General features: G+C 37.6%; 1 protein-coding gene across 1 annotated transcript in view; it reads left to right on the top strand.

Moving 5' to 3' along the window:
* SNCA (synuclein alpha) overlaps positions 1–12,237 on the top strand; it is a 95,721-nt gene extending 83,484 nt beyond the window's left edge. The window contains exons 4-5 of the mRNA XM_087816183.1: positions 9,349–9,432; positions 11,660–12,237. Of these exons, the coding sequence (XP_087672309.1) occupies positions 9,349–9,432; positions 11,660–11,692 (117 nt within the window). The 3' untranslated portion in view covers positions 11,693–12,237. The remainder of the gene's footprint in view (positions 1–9,348; positions 9,433–11,659) is intronic.
* Positions 12,238–14,488: the final 2,251 nt, after the last annotated feature.

Here is a 14,488-nt window from a genome sequence, read left to right on the forward strand (position 1 = left end):
TTTTACTTTGCAATAATTATGCTACGATGATGATGATACATAATTATAAAATAATTGGGTTGTCAAATCTGGGCAGGAATTATTATGCTGAAATAACAGTCATAGAGACGCTTCATCCTGTAATTTTCTGGGCATAAACCCATGAGAACACCAACACAATTCTACCACCTGCCTTTTGTTTTGTTTTGCTTTGTTTGGAACTTTCAGTGGTTTTCAAATATTCCATTTGCCTAGGAAAATTCAACAGAGTCAGCTGCTGTTCCCCAGGTTAAATTTGCTGAGTCTGCTAGGATAGTAAATTGTGTGCACGAGCTCTTCTGCTCTAGTGGACTTTCTAATAAAATCATCTTTGTGCTGCCTACATCTTGGTTTCCATAGAGATGGGATGCATGGGTACCTCACACCAAATTATGGTTTGAGATATGAAGAATGGGATAGGAAAGCCACAGCTCAAAAAAAATGAGAGCAGTGGAAAAGTTAGGGCTAGAGAAGACCAAATAGTTCCCTGGACTTAAAATTCCAAGTGCTTGCAAACAAGAAAAAAGTAACTTTGACATAAGATTGACATGAATAAAGGAGACTGTGCATAATGCATTTTAAAATGAGATAAACAATTGAAATTTGATCTTTGTTATTAATTAAAAACAATTTGATATAAATTTATTCAATTATTCTGAATAAATATGTTTTGCACCCTCCTTCTATATAAACTTTTACTTGTTTTGCTTACCCTCATTTTAGGTTCCTCTGACTTAGGAGTTTGATTGAATAGAAGGTAGCTTTTCTATAAAAATATGGTAATATGTATATATGCTTTAAAGTTAGCTTTTAATGTAACACAGCTGGGCCACCTAAATTACTCGCTTACAAACTAGCTAGAGGCCTAGAGTCGCCCTAGAGGAAAAACTGACAGTAGGGCTCTCTGAGGCAGAGGTGTGTTTTTTTCTTCTTTATCTATTGAGCACTATTACATTGTTGCTATAAAACCATTCACAATGAACTCACTCCATGTGAAACTTAAGCTAAATCCTTTGTCTGCTAAAACTAAAATCAGGATACTGGGCTGGTTGGTTCAATTAAAAATTGATGGTACCCAGATTCCACTTGGCACTCATTGCTTCTCAGCAGTTGTTTTCTTTCTTTCTAATTGATATTTTATCTTATTTTTCAGAGTGTCCATTATAAAACTTTTCCACTTCCCTTAAGACCACAACCCTACTGGAGCAATTAAAAACTTATCTTTAGCATAACACTGATATTATTTGAACCCAGTTTGACTATTCACCGTCTTTGTGACTAGCAAAAATGCAACCTCTGACATTCATGTTTCTCATCAATATAAAGGGATGATTAGCTACCTACAAAATTACTCAATAAATGTTTTCTCCCCTGCCTTTCCCACTCCAAAAACCTTCATCTTTATAATCTCATTACCTATTTTACTTTGAAAATAGAGACTGCTGCAGACTCCTTTCTGTCCCCTCTCTCCACCTAGAGATGTATGTGCATGTTAACACACCCACCTCTCCGTATGTAGACATCACCTGCAAGCTTGATTCCATGGCTTAGCCCCTCATTTGAGATCTTGCTCTACCAGCCAGCCCTTCTCCGCCTTGTATCATGAAACTCTGCTTGCACTGACATCATTAAGAAGTCTCATTTCTTTAAAAAGAAAGCAAAGCAAACGAAAGGCCCCGAACGAAAAGCCTATACTCATCCCAAATTCCATCACCCTCAAAATTAATAACTTTCTCTACTCACAACTTATCAGAATGTCACCATCATAGCCATCAGTGGTCTTGCTTTTATTCCTTTATCCCCTGAAATCTGACTTCTTCCTCCATCTTTTTCTGGACTATTCAACAAGCTTAAACATTTATTAAACATATATGTATCCCCCGTGCGTAAAATACTTAGTGCTGAAAGTGAACATGTGTGGCTCTCTTCCTCATTTTCTTTTTCCAGTTCTGGAAACTGCCGGTAGTATATCAGCCATTAATGAAAGGCCTTTTTCATATAGCTTCTGAAAGATTATTGCTTCCTGTCTTTCATCTTCCACCCCTTACTCCGCCTTTGCTTTTCCCTCTTTTCCCTGCCTTGCCTCCTAACTGAAAAGGCTGTTCGTGTGATGCCATATTGTTTTTCTTCACTTGCCTCTTTTCTCTTAGTTTTGTGAACTCTGATGACTCCCTCAAATACCTCTATGGAGTAAATATTCAAAACATATCTATAATTCTGAAGTCTCATCTATCATCTCATATTTTCAACATATTTATGGGGCACCTCAGGCTCAACATAAAAAATGACTGTACCCGGCAGGCATGGCTCAGCGGTTGGGCATCGGACCTAGGATCCAGGAGATCGAGGTTTGATTCCCGGTCAGGGCACGTGCCGGTTGCGGGCTCGATCCCCAGTACGGGGCGCTCATCATTGATGTTTCTGTTTCTCTCTCTCCTTCTCCCTCTCCCTCCTTCTCTGTGAAATCAATAAAGATATATTTCTTTAAAAATGACTTTGTCCCTAAAATCTACTTTGTCCTATTTTTCTCTATTGCAAATAACAGCTTTCTTCTTCCTAATAAGTCAAACTCAAAACCTAATTGTTGTAAACCCATCCTGTGTTCTCTGCCCACATTCAAGCAGTGTTGGGAGACCAAGGCTCTCACATCTCTGCACATTTTGCAAGCAAGGCACTAACTGCCTTTTGGTTGAGACTGTATTTCAAAGATTTTTGTATAGTGAACAGCCTTGGAAGACAAATAGTTTCTTCCTCTAAAGTAAAGGGCAGGTGTGCTTAAAGCCTTGGTTAGAGATAGTGTCTCTGGAGCAAAGGAAAGACATGTTTACAACCTGTTACAAAAGATTCAGGATCCCTAAGCCCTAGATTCTTCTTCTATAAGGCAACTAACTCACTGGCTGTGTAGGTGTCACCTAAACTTACCTGTGGGAATTCGGGCCTGTGGAATCAGCTCAATAAAATGATGATACTGTGGCTACTGCTATCATTATGAGTAATAAAGTCATCTGTCTCTGACCCAAGACTCTTGTGTCTTTGGCAGGCTAACTTTTTAGTTTGCAAGTATAAAATCTTAGACTTATCACAGTTCTTAAACAACAGATGCTATATTCTGTCCATTCATCTTTTACAGTATCTTAAAATACCAATTCCTTTGCTCCATTTCCACTCTCATTCTTCTAGTCACCTCATCACCTCTGTCTGGGACTGATTGTCTACACAATCCATTCATCTCTGCTTCCCTTCCTTCCAAATGTTGTGCACATCATTTCCAGAATATTCTTCCTAAAACAAAATTTGTACCATATCACTTTTTCACTTGATAACACAGAACAATTCTTAAATGTTCAAACCCCACATTGAACATCAGGGCATTTCCCTATTCTCTAGCCAGACAAAATAATTTCCCTGACACTGTTTTTGTCCATAACGTGTCCTCTCCCTGATATTCCCAGTCATCACAAAATCATTCAGACCCAGTTCTAATGATGGTTCTTAAGCCAGAAGTCATCCCACTCCATTCTGAACATTTTACTTTTACCGTCCTTAGGCCCTGTATCACATTTACTACCTTGTGTTATACCAGTTTCTATGTATCTCTTTTTCATTTATCCAGATTTGAGGTTGCTTGAGGTGAAGGGACCATGCCTTCTACAATTCCTGTTATAATGCACTATTCATAATAAGTTTTCAGAGGAAACTTTTCTAAGCAATCCAAAGAAAGTAACAGCCACAACTTGTGTGACAAAGCTTAAAGATGAAAGAATTTACAGAGTAGAATAATTGCAGCAACTATTGAAATTGGTTACTGTGGGACATCACCCCTTTCTCGCCTCCTGTCTGTCATGGATGCTAAGCAACGATAGTCCAGCTTGGAGGCTGAGATCCAGATCTTGAAAGCCCTTCACACTTGACTCTTCCCGGTGGTAAGAAGACTCCTGGAACCTCAGGTTATCACATGCCCCTGACTGTACCGTGCTCCTGCTCTGGCTCTCATAGCCTTTCCTAGTCTTTACTCTCTGAGATGGAGAACACATCTTTATCTTGCTCTTAGAGAAATTTCACTTGGATTTTATAGCCAGTGGTCTTGAAGCTATTGTCTTCACTCTGCTTCACCGCCCTGTAAGTGCCATTCACCTTTAAAGTACTGTGTTTTGCCTGAGATATCCCTCTCTCCCCCCGTCAGATATTAAGACCAATTTCCCAACTATTTTTGAAAGCAAACACCTGGATCCTGACTCACTAAGATCTTGACAGCAGATTTCCTCTTTCCAGGAGGCTTTTAGCATTCCCTAGGTTCCCTAAAATATAGAAGCAGCCTCCTTATTCCTCTTTGTCGAAGCCTACATTCCCCACTGGTTCTAGTTTTAAGGCTCACCTCCATATACCAGTGCATTTGCAAAGATGACAGGACTAGCTGCTTCTGAACTCAACACAAGAGTGGATCTTTCTCAGGTTGACCCACCTCACTTTGATGTCTTACTCAATCACTACCCAAGGGGCTGGTCTTCAAGAATCCTATCTATACATATTTAAAATAAGAAGCAGATATAATAGTGAACATGTATAATAGTGAACATGTATAATTTTTATTAATGGAGGAGGGGCATTAATCTTTAGATGTGAAACTGAAAATAGTTTATTTCCAGACTCCTCATTGTGTATTAGCATTTGCAACTAGGTCTGTATCCAAGTAAGCGGGGGGAAGTTGACAATGTTTTTGTGCTGTGAACTCTAATTAGGTGAGTCATCTGATTGCATGGCACTGTCATAAATATTGCAGACACTGAGCTGCTGGTTATACTTACCAAGGAGAAGGAAGATTTAAGATAGAATACTACCTCTTCGCTTTATAATGAACATTTCTTCTAAAAAAAAAATGATTTCACACTGACTTCTGACTTATAGACCAATTATTTTGTAATTTATTGTCGAATGTATTTAAAACTGGGTTCATAAATGATACTGATAAATAGCATACAAAAATAACCCCCAAATAGAATTAATGTATTAGCTTTACTCTTTTCTCCAAAAACAGTCAAACTAGTTTTTATTTTACCCTCCCTTTCTCTCCCCCCTCCCCTCTCCCTCTCTCTGTTTTCCTCTCTCTCTCTCTCTCTCTCTCTCTCCCCCATCCCCCCCCAATGGCCAAGACCAAAGAAATAGTTAGAAAGGCAAAAGGGAAGAAAGTAACTAATATGCTAATAGATTATCCTAAGTAGAACATGAATAGCTATGTAAGACTGGTTTCTCTAAAAGCATTTAATTAAAATAGATTTGCATTTTTATTCCAAGAAGCTTTCCTTGTATGTATGAACTATGTATATAGTGTCATCTGCTTATTGTATGACTTGCTATGTTCATCAATTTGACTGTTCTCAAGTGATCCGGATGGTTGATGACATAGTAATTTGTAAACTTGCTGAGACACAATCTGAATAGATATATGACACAGCTGATGAAGGGAGTAGGTCACTTTACCAATGAGAAAGCCCAGCGTGTGACCAGGAGCCATATTCTTCTTCCGTCAGCCTTGTTGGTAGGTTTTGCTTGTGGTTGCATATGTAATTTATGATGAAAATCATATGGTATAGTTAACATCTTAATTAGGAGATTCAAGATAGTCGCAGGAGGTAGCCCCAGAGATAATCAGTGGGCTAGTGTAATAAGTGTGTGTGTGTGTGTGTGTACGTGTTTTCTCTCATCTTAGAGCATGTCTTGTACAAGTGAGTAGTCAGTGTTGGTAGAAAATTATGAATAGGATAGCTAAAGCACAGAAGACACTACATTATCAAAACTTGAAATGTTTGGTTGAAAGTTAACATAATCTTAAATATTGCTACACTGAAATAGCAGTGCAAAAACACTCAATATACCGTAATTACAGACTTGTCTCTGTGACTATACCAGGCTTATCACTCTTTAATTCCTGCTGATGCCTTGCCCTTCTCCTTCCCCATTCTCTTTTACATCTATTTCACTACACAATTAGAGGTTGCAACTCTTTGCCCCTTGTCTACATTATTGGTTCAGAAGGAACACATTAGTTCAGTGGACACCAACCACAAGTCCCCTACCCAGTAATGCTGGGTCTGCCATATTTGATGCATTTCTAAAGGTACAAAGCAGTGAGTGGACCAATTCCATTGGTTGCTTTAATTCTGCCCTACATCTAAACCATAATTGCATTTCACTCAACAATGAAAATTAAATTTTAATTAAACCATACATAACTGGAAAATGAGGTGGGGGGTTATTCAATGCCTCTTTAGTATGATGATTATTCTTTGGGTGTTGGTTATAGCAGAACATGCCAATTTTCATGGTTTTTCACTTCATAGCAGTTAATTACTAGGATGCATTTAAACACTCTTTATGATATATTAACAGTAAATGTAGTCATTACATTACTATCTTTATATATATTTATATCTACATATAACACTAAGACTTAAAATATAGTGGCATTTCTTAACTACCTATGTTGTTTTGGTTTTAAAGATTAAGTACTTGCCCCAAGTTTTTTAAAAATTTTAATTTCTTTATAAAATTACTTAGCTGTTTTAAATATTCAACCTTTTATTTTTTTCATTCTTTCTTTTTTATTGATTTCAGAGAGAGGAAGGGAGAGGAGAGAGATAGAAACATTAATGATGAGAGAGTCACTGATCAGCTGCCTCCTGCACGGCCCCTACTAGGGATCGAGCCCGCAACCCGGGCATGTGCCCTGACCGGGAATTGAACCACAACCTCCTGTGTCCTAGGTTGATGCTAAATTGCTGAGCCACACCTGGCCGGGCACTTTCTTTTCTTAAATTTAACTTTATTGTTGAAAGTATTACAAATGTCCCCTTTCTTCTCCCATTGATCCCTTCCACCCTGCACCCCCCCAGGCCTTCCCCACTATTGTCCGTGTCCATGGGTTTGCACATATGCATATAAGTTCTTAGGTTAGTCTCTCCCCACCCACCCATCCCTGCCTTACTTTAAACAAGATTCTCATACCCGCCTACTTCATTTCTTAGTATTCAGTAAAATAAAGGCTACTGCTCTTAGTGTGACACATGATCTACACCCATCACACACTCTCCATCTTAAAAAGGGTTCTGGACATTTTTGGAAAGTCTGTACTATTTTCACTTAACAGGCGTTCTGTGCTTGATTTCATGTCAGAAATGCTGGATTCCTTAAGACGAGTGCTATATGGAACCTTTCCCCCCTCTTAAGTTAGAGTTCTTTGTTTAGCTTCTTCATTTATTTTTAGTGTTACTGTCTCTCTGCTCCACCCCCATGGTTTTAGCTCTTGTGTTCTTTTGGGTTGATGTTCATTGTTCCACAATGCAGCAAAATAGCGGTTCCACGCAAAATATCTCAGTGTGAAAGCCATGGGGAAGAGAGCGCTTCTGCCGCTGTGAAGGTCTAAGGCCTAGATGCCTGGTAGTGAATGAAACCCCGCTATTACAAATATCACCATGTATTGTGTCTCAGAGTCTTTAGGACCCTGACCATTTGGTAAGAGTCCCTTACCAACTTCAAAATGGGAGACTTTTAAAAAAATGTCTTTAACCTATTCATACCGACAGCAAGTGCGTTACTATATTCTGTACCAAATGATGCCACAGCGTTTACAAACATAAGGTGATACTGGGCAGTGTTTCCCAAGGAACATGTCACACATTCATAGGACCCCAGGATGCATTTTTAACAAGGACCACAGACGATTGTAGGCTTTGGATAAGAAGGTGGTTTGGGGAAGCAATTTTTATCTCCATTGTGAGTTACATTAAATATATAATAAAATAAAAGTTATTTAGTTGTCCAAAAATAGTTTTGTTACACAGAGTATTGATCTATATTTGTTAAAAAAAAAACAAAAAACCCTCTCCCCTCTCCCCTCTCCCTCTCCCTTTTCTTTCTTTTAAGAATTTCCCTCTTTTGACAGCCTCTCAGCCTAAATGAGAGATCTGATCAAAGATTTAAGGCATTGGCACTACTCTGTTACTGTTTTGGAGTTCTTGTATTTTTTAAATCTGTGTGGTATTTTGAGATCATGAATTCAGGTTCACATTCCTTAAGCTGGTCATTCTCTTTGCACCTTATGTTCTGTTCTTAGTGAGATCACTGCTTGGCAGTTCGCAGCTGCAAACATGAGTTTGAAGGCTTTGAGAAAATACAGTGCCTCGGAGAGACTGCTCTGGTTATTATAAGCAGGATCGTTCTCAATGTGTGGAGTGCATGTTGGAGCCATGGTTCCCGGGAGCCAAACTAATGAGAATCAAAGACAGAGAAAGACTCCAGTGAAGGAGGCACTTTCTCAGGCCAATGGGCTTTTTCTGTGACTTTATGTAGCTGAGTCTCAACTTTCCCAGAAGTGTTCATCTAAAGGCAGCCAGTGGTGTTGACCACAGCGAAGACACCTCTTTCTTTCAGCTGAAAGATAATGAGGGGCTATCCTATTATCTAGAACAACTTTTCCAGAGAGTCCAGGGATTTTTGTTGGGAAGCTACTGCTTTAGCAGCAGATTCTGCAATATTTTCAAGAACTAATGAGAAAGTCCTGATCATAGCCTGATTGCACTGACTTCTAGCCAGGGGAGTAGGGATCTGCCAAAGTAAACCAATTTTGAATTATGAATGCCTCTTGGTAATTCTCTGTTGAGTCTGTGGATCAGGACTGGAAAGGTGACAGCCTTAGAGGCCAGTAAAACGTAAGTTTCTGCAGACAGTGCAGGTGGTTTTACTCTGATGATCCTCGCCTTGTGTCCTTTCCCCTGTACAGAGCCTGGGAGCAAAATTTCCCTGATGCGGGGCTGCTAACCAGGGGCAGGAAAATGGACTCCTAGGGTTAGAGGACCTGATAACATAGAGTGGAGGGATAGACTCTTCACTGGGTCTTAACGGCACAGACCAAGCATAATCAGGGACACAAGAGAATGTCTTTTTTTTCTCAGTTACTGAAATCTATAGATTCAATTCAATTAAATTTAATTCAATTAAAGAAAACAGTTTTGAATGCCAAAACTCTCAGGATAGTGGTTAAGAGCACAATGTCTGAAGTCACCTGTGACAATTTGACAGAGTAAATCACTAAACCCTTTTGAGACCAGGCTTCCCCAGGAAGATGTGCCCGAGGTAGTCTGTCCCTTAGACCTGTAAGCTGTCTCCACTTCATGTAACTCAAGATCTTTACAACTGTTAATGATAATTTATTAATAAAAGATTAATGTACTTTTATTTTAATGTATATAAGATGTTTTGAAAAATGTTTGTGACTTTAAAAATGGAAAAGTGGTACCTTATCATATTCTTTTTGTGCTTCCATTTAAATACTAGGGTGAAGAAGGAACTGCACAGGAAGGGATTCTGGAAGATACGCCTGGGGATCCTGACACTGAGACTTATGAAATGCCTTCTGAGGTAAAAGTTTATATGCATAAAACTCCAAAAGTAAAGTTTAGGAGTTTAAGTGAGGTCTTTATAATAAGCAGTACCCAAATCTGTCAGTCTCAGATTTCTCTTACGTTTCTCCTTAGTGAGAACCACTTACTCTCTAGTCTAGATGAACAAGTCGGCCAAATCCAGGATATGTTTTATGAGGACAACTTGCAGGATAAAAATGGTTTTTACACTTGTGAAGGGTTGTTAAGAAATAAAAGCAGCAACAACGAAAACCATATGTGGCCCACACCCTAAAATATCTACTAACTGGCCCTTTACAGAAAAAGTTTGCCAACTTGCTTTGGAGAATTATTTTATTAGAAGTCCTGCATTCTAAAGTAAATTTCAAAATGGAAAGCTAGAGAAATCAACTAAATGCCAAAAGAAATTATTACTTGTCATATATTTTCAGTGGGATCTTTGCATAGTAAAAGAGTTAACCAAAAAATTATACAGTAAAAAAAATGATAAATGATTAGCAACAACTGATATGATTCAGTATAGCATTTTAAAAAGCATAATTTGATTAATTGTATTTAATTGGAAAATAAGTTTCTTTAATAGAAAGTGTATCACAAGTGAAATTATAAAATAGTTTCAGATGAGTGAAACTGACTCAGAAGAAAACAGAGAATCTGAAAAGATGTATAACAAAGAGACTGAATTATTATTAAAAACCTACCCACAAAGAAGATCCCAGCACCAGATGGCTTCACTGTGAATTCTGCTAAACTTTTAAAGAATAATTACAGTAACACCAATTAATTACAATTAATACTAATAAAATCTTCTTTCAAAAGATAGAAGAGGGGCATGCCCCAACTAATTCTATGAGGAAAATATTACCCTGATACTGAAACCAGATGTAAAAAAAGAAAATGTCTGATTGTTTCACTAAAAATTGAATTTAAGTGTGTCGTAGTTATGTTATACATTATTCTTCAAGTCATCATTAAAAGGCCTATTGATAGTAATCCCATTTACAGAAATTGAGATTCCATTGCCTCTCTGCCTAATTAGATTTCACCAATATTTTGGGGTCTTTTTATGCATGGAACAATGCTAAACACTACAGAAATACAAATAAGAGCACTTGATAGCACCAGGACACAGAAGTATACACACTCCAGTAGGTTTGCTAAAAACAAATACATATTCATTCCTTCATTTGTTTATCATGATTCCTTTTAACAAACATTATTGATTTGTCTTCTTTGTACCAGGTATCACAGAAGCAAACATATACAAGCTAAACAAAAAAGGTCTAACAGTTTAAAGGGTCTGTTGAAATCAATTGGGAGAAGTTCTATAGAGGAGGTGATGTTGATCTGGCAGGAGGTGGGACATATGATGGGCCAAACTGAAGAGAGGACATTCTAGCACAAGGGAATATCAGAAGTGAAGGCATACAAGCCTGAGAATGCGTAAAGCTGTGTCTGAGGAACAGTGAGTACTTAAATATGAGTCACACTTAGGGAACACGGAGAATAGTGACAGATTACAGCTTCAGCGACGGTCAAAGACAGATTGCAGAACAACCTTTTCATTTAAATTTGTGCTTGAGTATTGAAGGTGTGATTGTTTGATTTTGAGCAGAATCCTGATACCATTAGAGTTGTTCTTTAGATGGACTAATCTGACCATTTTAGTTAAGACCATTAATATTTTTATTGTGGATGTTATCCATATACTGCATAGCTGGGCTGGTTTGGGAGAGCGTTCTTTGGAATAGAAGTAATAAATGAAGCCATGGATGAGATGGAATTTCAAATGGGAGAGTAAAAGGAGAGAAAACATAATTTGCCTTTAAATGTCTTAGTTTCCTTCTAAGAATTAGAGCATTTTAGCCTTGAGAGAAGCATTATAGGCCACTTGATTTGATTCTCACATTTTACACTTTAGGAAACTGAGAGCCAGATAGGCCAGCTAATTTGTCCTGCAGGGTGAGGTCATATGCTCATTCAATGGAACATGCACAAGTATAGTTCAGATACCCTGACCACCAGCATGATTCACTTTTCTATTTTATGGGAAGACAAAAATGTCAACAATTATATTGTGTGTAGCAGAATAGTTCCAGAACTGCTATGAATATGACCTTTACTCAAAGTGGCAAGCCATTTCCTATATCATTCCCCCTAAGTCCTTGAGTACTGATCACTTACACTAACTCTGCCTGTTGTCTTTCTGATTTTCCTAATATTAGGGAGGGTATCAAGACTACGAACCTGAAGCCTAAGAAATATCTTTGCTCCCAGTGTCTCGAGGTCTGCTGACAGATGTTCCATCCTGTACAAGTGCTCCGTTCCAACATGCCCAGTCATTTCCCCAAAGTTTTTACAGCGTATTTTGGAGTCTTCCATCAGCAGTGATTGAGTATCTGTACCTGCCCCCACTCAGCATTTCGGTGCTTCCCTCTCACTGAAGTGAATATATGATAGCAGGTCCTTGTGTGCTGTGTGGATATTGTGGCTTCAAATATAAAATGTTAAAACATATTAAAAACACCTAAGTGACTACCACTTATTCCTAAATCTTCACTATTTTTCTGTTGCTTTTGTTGAGAAGTTGTGACTTATTATCATATATTATAAGATTTTTAGGTGTCTTTTAATGATTCTGTCTAAGAATAATGATGTATTGTGAAACTTAAAAACATGTGAGCATGAAACTATGCACCTATACATATTAACTAAAATGTTACTGTTTTGTGGTGTGTTTTATTAATTTGTGTTTATATATAAATGGTGAAAATTGAAATAAAATGTTATCCAATTAAAAAAATCTTATTTTTTTATCCCATCTCACTTTAATAAAATCATGCTTGTAAACAACATGAAATGAGAACTGACACAATTAACTTAAATATGTAGTTGTCGACAGCCATTTGAAAGATCTGGGGAAATTTTAGAGGAGTTGAACAGCTGGGATGGACCACTAACCCTTTACTCTGAAAATTACCTGAAGCAGCCCAAAGCATGTCCTGACGTGCACAGGTGCCTTAACAGACTAGTCTGAAAAAGTGGTTCCATGGAAGGATGAGTGTAAAATTGGATTTTTACTACATCTCCTTTAGATATTCATAAGACACATTAAAGGCTCTGAGGGAAGCAACCTAATTTTGTTTAACCCTTTTTTTTAAAAAAAAAAAAAATAAAGATCTCTGGGAACTACCTTAAGAAATGTTAATTCTCCAGATTTATAAAAATCTCTTAGAACCCTTTCAATTCTACTAAATTCTTGAATTCCAGAATATTTCTTTAGGAAATATTTTTCTATGTAGGAAAGATCCATGAAGTCCTCATGGGCGCTGACAGTAAACTTGACAGTGAAAACAGTATATAAATTAACTAAAAACTTATTTGGTTGTTCATTTTAATTTTTCAGGAGAAAAATGGCATGCTCACTTTTAAAAGTAGTTAGATCAATGGAATAGAATAGAGCCCACAGAGAAACCCTTGCTATAATTAATCTATGACAAAGGAAGAAAGAATATACAATAGGAAAAAGGCAGTCTCTTCAATAGGTGATGTTGGCAAAACTAGACAGATACATGCAAAAAAATATAAAACTGGATCACTTTCTTATACCATATACAAAAATAAGCTCAAAATCGATTAAAAATGTAAATGTTTTATCAGAAATCATAAAACTCCTAGAAGAGAACATAGGTAGTAAACTTTGACATTGCTCTTAGCAATAGCCTCTTGGATATATCTCCTTGAGCAAGGAAAACAAAAGAAAAAATAAACAAATGGGATTATGTAAGACTAAAAAGATTTTGCACAGCAAAGAAAACCATCAACAAAACGAAAAGACAGCCTACTGAATGGGTGAAGATACTTTTAAATGATAAATTCAATAAAAGTTAATATGCAAAATATATAAAGAACTCATGTGATTTAACTGCTCCCTCCAAAAAAATTCCAATTACAAAATAGGTAGAGGACCTGAATAGGCTTTTCTCCCAAGAGGACATACAGACGACCAACAGATATATGAAAAGATGCTCAGCATCACTAATCATCAGAGAAACACAAAACCACAATGAAGTATCACCTCATACCTGCAGAATGGCTGTCATCAATAAATCAACAAGCAACAGGCTGGTGAGATGTGGAGCAAAGGGAACTGCACACTGTTGGTGAGATGATAAATTAGTGCGGCCCTATGGAGAACAGTATGAAGATTACTCAAAAAATTAAAAATACAGCTGCCATATAATCCAGTAATAACACTTTTGGGTATTTATCTGAAAAAAACAAAACCACTAATTTGAAAATACATATGCACCCCTATGTTCCTTGCAGTGTTACTACTAATAGCCAAGATATGGGAGCAACTTAAGTGTCCATTGATAGGCAAATGGATAAAGAAGATGGGGTACATTTATACAACGAAATGTTACTCAGACACAAAAATGAAAGACATCTTGTCATTTGTGACAACACAGCATAATACCCTCTAAGCCCATGTAAGTGAAATAAGTCAGAGAAATATAAATAACATATGTTCTCATATGTACAATCAAAAATAATAATAAAAACAAGACTGAAACAGACTCATAGATACAGAGAACAAGCTGATGGCTGCCCAAGAGGAGGGGGTGGGAGCATGGGAATAAAAACTCACTAGCAGAAAGTCTAATTTTATGAAAAAATATTCTAAAGTTCTAGGCAGATTATACGTAACTGTGAGTAATTGGATGTAGGTTGGGCACTGGCAAGGAAGGAAGGAGGAGTGCTTGTCATGGCTGTAAATAAGAGCGCCCGCGGTAGAAACTTCCTATTTTTGCCTAATTGGAAAGAGGCGACCACCAGCCTTAAGCTGCCTGTGTAGCCTCAGCCTGGAGAGAACCGGAAAGGCTCTCGTTTCATGTACATTCATTCACGAGTGTTCCTAGTTAGGAAAACAACATGGGAAGTTAAAATATCTTGGCACAAAAAGCATTCTAGTCCTAATGTGTGCCTAGAAATTCCATGGGAAGGTGTTCACCAGGACTGGTTCTGTGCCCGTCGCCTAAGCGAAAGGTTGT

This window comes from Miniopterus natalensis, chromosome 1 (assembly GCF_054644295.1).
Source record: "Miniopterus natalensis isolate mMinNat1 chromosome 1, mMinNat1.hap1, whole genome shotgun sequence".
Lineage (NCBI taxonomy): Eukaryota > Metazoa > Chordata > Mammalia > Chiroptera > Miniopteridae > Miniopterus > Miniopterus natalensis.